General features: G+C 43.0%; 1 protein-coding gene across 2 annotated transcripts; it reads right to left on the bottom strand.

Annotated features, from left to right (window-relative positions):
- Positions 1-2,563: 2,563 nt before the first annotated feature.
- On the bottom strand, positions 2,564-9,853 carry poll (polymerase (DNA directed), lambda). 2 transcript variants are annotated; one of them, XM_015974736.3, is made up of 9 exons: positions 9,797-9,853; positions 9,299-9,442; positions 8,840-9,137; positions 6,834-6,945; positions 6,393-6,731; positions 6,141-6,314; positions 5,701-5,829; positions 3,184-3,352; positions 2,564-3,092 (listed from the first exon to the last, which is right to left on the bottom strand). In XM_015974736.3, exons 2-9 carry the CDS (start codon positions 9,411-9,413, stop codon positions 2,731-2,733), a joined length of 1,698 nt encoding a protein of 565 aa, XP_015830222.3. In that variant the 5' UTR covers positions 9,414-9,442; positions 9,797-9,853; the 3' UTR covers positions 2,564-2,730. The 2 variants fall into 2 exon arrangements, with proteins under 2 accessions (XP_015830222.3, XP_054590791.2); XM_054734816.2 differs by lacking the exon at positions 9,797-9,853 and adding an exon at positions 9,591-9,711.
- Between the last annotated feature and the right edge of the window lie 79 nt (positions 9,854-9,932).

Genomic DNA, 9,932 nt, shown 5'->3' with positions numbered 1-9,932 from the left:
GCCCACTGCAGCTGCTTTGTTCCAATCACCTGACCCTGCGTTGTGTTTGTACCTGAACTGACCCGCTCTGACCTGTACCTACACTGACTTGTATATAGTAGCTGCTTCTCTAATTATAGCCTCACTATAATATTATTTCGTGTTTATTTCTTAATTCTAATTTTTGCTTATCATTAATTTTTTTCTAGCACCAGCAGTTTCCTAATGTTGTGATTCTCACACATACAGTGGGGCAAAAAAGTATTTAGTCAGCCACCTATTGTGCAAGTTCTCCCACTTAAAATGATGACAGAGGTCAGTAATTTTCATCATAGGTACACTTCAACTGTGAGAGACAGAATGTGAAAAAAAATCCATGAATTCACATGGCAGGATTTTTAAAGAATTTATTTGTAAATCAGGGTGGAAAATAAGTATTTGGTCACTTCAAACAAGGAAAATCTCTGGCTCTCACAGACCTGTAACGTCTTCTTTAAGAAGTTTTTCTGTCCTCCACTCGTTACCTGTATTAATGGCACCTGTTTGAACACATTATCTGTATAAAAGACACCTGTCCACAGCCTCAAACAGTCAGATTCCAAACTCCACTATGGCCAAGACCAAAGAGCTTTCGAAGGACACCAGGAAAATAATTGTAGACCTGCACCAGACTGGGAAGAGTGAATCTACAATAGGCAAGCAGCTTGGTGTGAAAAAATCAACTGTGGGAACAATTACCAGAAAATGGAAGACATACAAGACCACTGATAATCTCCCTCGATCTGGGGCACCACACAAGATCTCATCCCGTGGGGTCAAAATGATCATGAGAACGGTGAGCAAGAATCCCAGAACCACATGGGGGGACCTGGTGAATGACCTGCAGAGAGCTGGGGCCACAGTAACAAAGGTCACCATCAGTAACACACAGAACGGCAGGGAATCAAATCCTGCAGTGCCAGACGTGTTCCGCTGCTGAAGCCAGTGCATGTCCAGGCCCGTCTGAAGTTTTCCAGAGAGTGCATGGATGATACAGCAGAGGATTGGGAGAATGTCATGTAGTCAGATAAAACCAAAGTAGAACTTTTTGGTATAAACTCAGCTCGTCGTGTTTGGAGGAAGAATACTGAGTTGCATCCCAAGAACACCACACCTACTGTGAAGCATGGGGGTGGAAACATCATGCTTTGGGGCTGTTTTTCTGCTAAGGGGACAGGACGACTGATCCGTGTTAAGGACAGAATGAATGGGGCTATGTATCGTGAGATTCTGAGCCAAAACCTCCTTCCATCAGTGAGAGCTTTGAAGATGAAACATGGCTGGGTCTTCCAGCACGACAATGATCCCAAACACACCGCCCGGGCAACAAAGGAGCGGCTCCGTAAGAAGCATTTGAAAGTCCTGGAGTGGCCTAGCCAGTCTCCAGACCTCAACCCCATAGAAAATGTGTGGAGGGAGTTGAAAGTCCGTGTTGCTCGGCGACAGCCCCAAAACATCACTGCTCTCAAGAAGATCTGCATGGAGGAATGGGCCAAAATACCAGCTACTGTGTGTGCAAACCTGGTAAAGACCTATAGTAATCGTTTGACCTCTGTTATGCCAACAAAGGTTATGTTACAAAGTTTTGAGTTGAATTTTTGTTATTGACCAAATAGTTCTTTCCACCCTGATTTACAAATAAATTCTTTAAAAATCCTGCCATGTGGATTCATGGATTTTTTTCACATTCTGTCTCTCACAGTTGAAGTGTACCTATGATGAAAATTACTGACCTCTGTCATCATTTTAAGTGGGAGAACTTGCACAATCGGTGGCTGACTAAATACTTTTTTGCCCCACTGTATGACAGGAAAACCTTCTGATTCTGAAGTAGGGTTGCTGATATGAAACTGCAAAGTGGAAATAAAAAGGTCACAAACACAAAGACGTGAATCACCTGTTTTATTGGTGGTGAGAGCAGCAACATCGTACGGTTGAGACAGTGGCTCTGGAGGCAGAACTAGAGGTAGCAGTGATGAGAAGGCTGAGATTGTCTTCAGGAGAATGGACAGGATCAGGAATGAGTCCAGCAGAGGGACGACTCATGTTAGATGTTTAGGAAAAGATCAGAGAGGCCAGGCTGAGAAGGTTTGTGTAGAGAGGAGCTAAGATTTGATTATCAAAGATGAAATCCGGATCACTTCTTTTGGTCTGTATTTGATGTGTTATATATTTTATATGATGGCACCATCTATTGGCTGACAAAGGTATTGCACTAAGCCGTGGTTTCCACTTCCGTATTTATGGCTGAAAGCAACGCCTCTCGTTCAAGAATGCGCTCCTCCAGCTGGCAAACAGAGCTAAAGCACGCCCGTTGTTTTTATACTTTAAAGACAGAAAGGTGAGAAAGGTCGCCAACTCCACATCAGCCGAGGCGCGTCCTCATATGCTCAAGCACGCTCTGTGATTGACGTCAGCATGTAAGCGGTGGTCTAACACTTAGTGCTGATCGGCGCTCAGTTCATATTGCATGGAGCTCCAAAGGGACGGGGGGGGGGGGGGGGGGGGGCAGGCTTTGTGGAAAATAAAGACATACTGTTGACATGATATTACAACATATGATCAGACAATCACTGTTATGGACTTCTAAAAAATCCTACATAATTCCTGAAAGGGGAAAACTCCAGATTGCTGCTTTAAGGGTGTTCATTAAAGTTTGACATTTCATGATTACATGTTAAGTTTTTACAAGTGATTGGAAACAGGAAGTCCTCACCAGTCTCGTTCATGAGGCTGTCTGTAGGGTATTCCTAAAAGGTTAAAAACATCCTTTTCTGTCGGTGTGGGGAGTGGAACGCCTCCGTGGACTTTCAGGCTACCCCGACGAACCACATCTTTGTTCAGAGAGTGCTCGGATAAGCTCATATTTTTGGTCTTTGCCAGGGCTCTCATTGAGCGGTTAAAATGTGCCGAGCCTGTGAAATACATGAGCGAGCAGGCAAACTCGCTGTAAGGTACGACGATGATGTCCAGCCGGCGGTGGCGTTGTCCAGGTCCTGGCAAGCAGCACACACCCATGTACTTCTTCTGCTCTCCGTTCTCCTCGTGGCTCACCAAGTCATCCGTCAAAAAGCCTTAAAGGTAAACATTCAGAGGATTTTTTAGCTTTTCTTAATGACAAGGCAACAGTTAAAGTCCACTTTGACAGAATAAAAGGGAGCTTACTGCTATCATGAAGGATGTGCAGCACTTTGCTGAAAACTCCTCTGTGGGACTTGCCATCAGGATGAGAGATGAGCACGTCGACATCTCCACACGTGGCTTTTCCACGACGGAAGGAGCCACACGCCATGGCAACAAGACCTGGGTCTGTGGCTTGAGCAGCATCCTTCACCTGCACACAATAATGATCTAATTAACCGTAGCAAACACTAGAAGGCTGTGACTTAGTCAGTTTTACTGATATTGGGCTAAAACTTCATGCTACTGAGAGTCATGCAGGAAAAATATTCTGAAAACTGCCAAATCACACAAGATTTTTGAAATTTTGCCCAAAATTGGACATACGGCCAATCACACGTTAGCAAGTATCAGCAGAGCCAATAGATGAGATTCTGGACAGTTCCAATGGCAATCAGGCTTCAACACAAGCAGTTGTTTTCTGCTTGTTCCTACTGCTCATCCAGTGTCTTTAATACAGCGTGATGTTGTTTTTGGACGGTAAAAAGTACAGGGGACAAAAATTGACTGAGGGGGCATGTCCCCACTGCCCCCCCCCAAAAAAAAATTATGTCTATGGTCCGGATTCTAAAGAGAATTCTAAATTTAATGGGTAACACACACACACACACACACACACACACACACACACACACACACACACACACACACACACACACACACCCTATATACCCAGAGGCAGCTCTGGCCGAGTCAGAAAGAAACTGAACAAGCTAGTTCACAAAGCTAGCAGAACAAAAACGCGACATGGAGATGACGTTGATGCCACAATATCCCATCTCTGCTGCAGTGTTGGAACCCAAGTTTTATCTTTTCTATTCGTGGTTTTTAGCGGTTGAAGGTTACAATACTAGACTACTGCCTATGTGTATAAATACACGTACCTTTCTTATTATTTTTCTTCAAATGATTCCCTTAAGTGAATTCACTTGATGCTGCTGCAACAAGTGAATTTCCCCACTGTGGGATCAATAAAGTCTACTCTATCCTACTCTACCCTACTCTATCCTACTCTACCCTACTCTACTCTACTCTACTCTACTCTACTCTACTGTACTCTACCCTACCCTACTCTACTCTTCCCTACTCTACTGTACTCTACCCTACTCTACTCTACCCTACTCTACCCTACTCTACTCTACCCTACCCTACCCTACTGTACTCTACCCTACTGTACTCTACCCTACTCTACTGTACTCTACCCTACTCTACTGTACTCTACCCTACTCTACTGTTCTCTACCCTGCCCTACTGTTCTCTACCCTGCCCTACTCTATCCTACTCTACTCTACCCTACCCTACTCTACCCTGCCCTACCCTACTCTACCCTACCCTACTCTACTGTACTCTACCCTACTCTACTCTACCCTACTCTAACCTGCTCTACTCTACCCTGCCCTGCCCTACCCTACCCTATCCTACTCTACTCTACTGTACTCTACCCTACTCTACTCTACTCTACTGTACTCTACCCTACCCTACTCTACTCTACCCTACCCTACTCTACTCTACCCTACTCTATCATACAAAATGCTCGTTGTAAAAACTCACTGCAGCAGGAATAAAAGAGTTTCTACAACGTTCAGTGGAACAACGAGGCATTAACATTCATCCACTAAAAGAGCTTCTGAGAGGGTTGAAACCCCATCAATGGTTGAAACATGGTGGAGAGCGTGATCCTCCAGCGACAGAACAGTCATCATCCTGCACCTAACCCTAACTTAACCACCGAGCCGGATTTCATCATCATAACTTTCTCCAAACCAGAACAAATAAGGCAAATATCAGCTTTTTACAGGAGACCCCCTGCTGCTTAAGACCTTAATCCCTACTAAAGCAACAGGAATATATTTGATTTTCCACACTGTTAGAACCTCGGCTCAGTTTTAGTGCCTTGCATAAGAGCACGCTTGTTCTTCTGAGATCGTTTCATCTCATTTTCAAAGCTGGCGAGGACATTCTGTTTACAGAAAAATACTTCCTTGTAATTAAAAGAAAGCCATTAACGCACAGCCACTTACACCTTTTCACAATGCATTTGGTACATTTTCTTCCTTTGACTGTGCCCCGCCCACAAGCAGATGAAGCTGTTCCCAGCCAGACGCTGGGAGAACGGATTATTCTGACATCCTGAGGGAGAACACCTGCTTTTCCATCTACATCTTCGGTGATCTGTCTGACAGTTTAGATGGGAAAAAGTACGATAATAGAAAACAACTAACATGCATCAGACAGAGGAAACTGTCATCTGGCTAGCTTAAGATGCAGCAGGTTCCAGGGTTTCCTTTCTTCCTCCGGGTTGCTCCGCTTTGGGAGAACAACCTGGATTTCTCATTAAAATTCAGCCAACTCGAACTTTTTCCTGTTTCAAGGCTTCAATTTCACTACCGGCTCATAGTCTGGGGGAGAACTTCTCCCCTCGGTGTAACAAGTGGCTAAACATATTGGATCATGGTCACGGAATGATACGAGCCGGTATTCAGGCGAATGGAGACTCATTACCACTTTCTCTATAGCTGCTGCTTCTTCTCGGGGCATCTTGTCCAGGAAGTCGTCGTAGTGCTTCAGTCCGATTTTCTGAGTGTTCGTCAGATGAGCTTTTGTTCGGATATCCTCCAACGTGCGAAATCCCTGCAAAGGCACAAGATGCAAATGTAGCTCTGCCTACAACTGTTGGTCCTCAAACCTTTCAGAAAATACCGTCTACATCATGCAGCCCTCTTCTAATGTTGTTTAAAATAAACCTAAACGGGTAACTTTAGTTCATTCATGAAGGCATGACACAGAAGAGTTGCACATGTCTGTGGGTCATTGTAAAATCAGAACTACATTTCCCAGGTGCCTTTGCATGTTCATTTAGAACTATGGCTAAAAAAACGGAGGTTTTGTCTTTCAAAAGGACCAGAATGTTATCATCTCTGATGACGCCGGAGTCTTTTCACCTGTTGGTACCAAAGTTGAGCCGTTTTGGATCCTGCTCCCCAGATGTTGGAGAAAAGCTCCAGAACTGGCACGTCCTCTCCGATGTAATCTAGCTTCCTCAAGTGACCGCTCTCCATAATTTCTTCGATTTTGTCGGCCATGCGCTTCCCTATTCCGGGAATCTGACAAGCTTCCTGTTGCCAAACACAAGATGGACGTTCCTGTATTATTAGATGATTTCAGAAGGATTCCCCTGAGAGCTCCTGGATTACCTGGTATGATGCGACAGGCTTGTGGTAGCTCTTGAGAGCGTTGACAGCCTTGGAGTAGCCCAGTGCCCTCCACTTGTCCCCCTGATGTGTGTAGGCTTTGGCCAGCACTTCAAGCTTGTCTGTGATGTGTTTGTTGAAGTTGTTACATTTGGACCGAGAAGACTGGGCGCAGACCCACTTCCCCGACACCGTTTCCTGAGCAGCAGCATCTGGATTGGGGTTTGTGCTGAAGCTGGGAGTCTCGGCCTTTGGGTGCTGACCAGTGATGAGAGCTTCCAGGTCACTCTGAGAGACACCTTCCTCGTCTGGACGCCCTTCTTCCTTACTCTCTGGGACTGTCTGGGAGCAGGATGGGATACAAAGTTGTAATAATGATAAAACAAAGAGTTTAGTTTCGTCTTTTACCGAAACAAATAAAATCAATGTGACCTGGGAACCCACCGAGTCTTTAGTCTCCTCTAGTTTGGTGTCTTCTGGCATCACAGCAGCGTTTGTTGTAGGTTTGACATTTTCAGATTCCTTTTCTGTATTTTCAAGCTTTGTTTCTGAATTCCTTGATAAACACATAAAACGGATCATTTATAGAAATGATAATTGTGTATTAAAATTTAAAGGGGACATATTATGAGTAATATTTAGTTGTAATAGTTCTATGGTTGATCCAAAACATGTTTATAAAGTTCTTTGTACTTAATTCCTCACATCTAAAGTGATTTCAGCAGTTTTATTCTCAACAGTTTCAGGACCTTCCACAATGAGCCGTTTCACGGTTCTGTCACTTTAAGAAAACACGCTGGAGACGGCCACGCCCAATCATCCCTCAGGAGCAGTTCTCTCTTGCACATGAGAGAGGTGGTTCTATAATTATTTTCCTGATCACAAACGGGGACTTTTGGAAACAAATCCAAAAAACAAACACAGGCAGGAAATGAATTGTCAGGTAACTTTTTTACATTTTGCGTGTTTATGGAGGCAGTAGAGACCCACATGTCAGCACAAAATGAGTTCAGCATAAAATGTCCTCTTTATTGAGAGTAGGGTTGTCAGGGTAACCGGTATAGCGGTAAACCCCGGTAAAAAGGTTGACAATAAAAGTAACCGTCCAGTTTTTAAAAAACTAAATTATCTCGGTGGGTTTACCGTGGCCGCGGTTTCGGCGCGGTGACCCTTACCAGCCACCGTCGCTTCAGCTGAAGTTCCCGCGGCGCGCACACGCACTTTTAGTTTGTAACGGCACCAAAACTTTGAAGCTGAAATAATGGCCGAAGGAGGAGACGGCAGCGCCCAGGACATCCATCAGCCCTCAAAGAAGACTAAATCGGAAGTATGGGCATATTTTGGATTTCTGAAAAACGCTGAGGGACAGTTAATAGAAGACGGCTATCCCGTTTGCAGAACGTGCAGGAAACAAGAGTCTGCAAAAGGCAGCAACACTTCGAATCTAATGGCACATCTGCGTGACCATCACCCACGTCTCTACAGCCAGTGCAAGGTAAGTTAACATTAGCATTTTAGCTGAAATGCATGACGTGAGGACTTTTGGTTGAGGGAGAATGCAACGAGTCACTATAGACTGCAGCCGCAGCGTCCTCTGCCAGCATTTAAACCGTGTCACGGACACCCTGTTGCTGGATGAATCATCTTATTTGTTTATGATGAAGAGGAATATACAATTAGTTCCTTGTCATTGATTTGTTTACTTATTCAATGCCATTTATACTTGAACATTTGGATTTGATTACATAGTGTAGTAGTTATTTTAGTAATTTGTTTAAAGTGGCTATTTATTTTAAATACATATTTTTTAAGGTTGACTTGTACAGTGCTCAAGTCAAGTGTGGACTGGAGTTTTAGATTTTCATTTTGATAATGAAGAAAACAAGTATATGAGAAAACAAGTGGTGTTTCTTTGATTTGTTTACATATTGTTTATGTTTTGAATGTTTGGATTTGTATCATTTAAACCTGCACTGACTACTGTAACATGTTCCAGAAAAAGAAGCTATTTGTTCCTTTACTTGTGAAAAGTTGCACTTTTGCTAAGGCTTTGTGTTATTTTAGGTTTAATAAACACTGTTAAACCTTTTCAAAACTATTTCAGTTTGTGTAGAACAGGACTATCAATGCTTTCTGAACATATGCAACACCGTTTAAAAAATACCGCGATAATACCGAAAACCGTGATAATTTTGGTCACAATAACCGTGAGGTTAAATTTTCATACCGTGACAACCCTAATTGAGAGTGTAGAAAACTGCCACAAACCCCAATCACTGCAAGACAGACATTCATCCTGACTAGATAACTAATAATAATCATAATATTAATAATGTGTATTATTTAAAAGCCTTTTTGAGGACACCCAAGGACACCTAACAGTGGAAGAAAAACACATAACAAAACTAGAGAAAAAATGAACTGTTAAATAAATAAATACTGATAGGAACCTTGTGGGTAAAAGAAGTCTGTAGTTTTCCACATCCAGCAGGTTTTTCTCACTGATGCACAGACTCAACCAACTGCATTTCACCAGATGGACACCAGACGGCACACAATCCACTTTCAGCAAGCGAAGTGCTCTGTGACAGTCCATGCTGTCATCCACAACCACATGAGTCACACTGGGACTCAGGAAACTCTGGATCTGCCCTCCATTCTGTTGGATTTGTCTCTGGAAGATCTGGCATCTGGCTTTTCCAATTCCCGCCGGCAGAAGGTACACTGTGACGTCGTTAAAAAAGTTTCCTGGAGGGAAAAATAAGAATAGAAGAAGCAAAGAGAATACTTTATTTATTTGGAGGAATAACAGAATTCATTTTCTCTTATTGGCTCTCTTAATACGTTTTAAAAGGAACAAGTTGTTTCATAAGTTGTTGCTTGAATGCACATAAAATCAGATTGATCACCTGTGACGTTACACTCATCAAGTTTCTTCTTCAGCACGGGCGCATCCTTTCCCTGTAGCACTTTAGCTCTTTTAACTTTAGGGAAAGCTTTCATGATCCCGTGACGAGGCTCCATCTTGTTAGTAGAAGAGAGGAGCCGATGGCCTGAGGCATGAAGTAAACAAACAGTGGACTAAACTGGGAACAACCTAAACATCTGCAGCAAAATCTTATTACAGCATACATTCACTTCTAAAACATCATAAAACATTACTGCATGCCAGTATGGTGCTTAAAGACAATATTTTGTTACCTCATCCTGCTACACTAACATAAAACGCGTTATCTAAAGGGAAACATTAAAATGTATGGTCAGCTAGATACGACTAAAGGTAGCTAACGTAGGACAAATCAACTAATCAGTATTTACACCGTTTTATACAACCACACATTCCACACGACACCTCAGAACATATTCACACAATTAAACACTTTAAATGCCAAAACATCAGCAATTACCCCTGCTCAGGCGGACCAGGAACTCAGAAATTCTATTTAAATGATTCACTTCCGGTTCAAATGGGTCCGGCTAGTTTTTGGTAAACTTTATTGTCACCGTTTTTTTTAACTTACACACACATTTAATGGTTTTCAT

This window comes from Nothobranchius furzeri, chromosome 6, assembly GCF_043380555.1.
Source record: "Nothobranchius furzeri strain GRZ-AD chromosome 6, NfurGRZ-RIMD1, whole genome shotgun sequence".
NCBI lineage: Eukaryota > Metazoa > Chordata > Actinopteri > Cyprinodontiformes > Nothobranchiidae > Nothobranchius > Nothobranchius furzeri.
The sequence above is the reverse complement of the archived record's forward strand: the minus strand, read 5'-3'. Positions and strand labels throughout refer to the sequence as shown.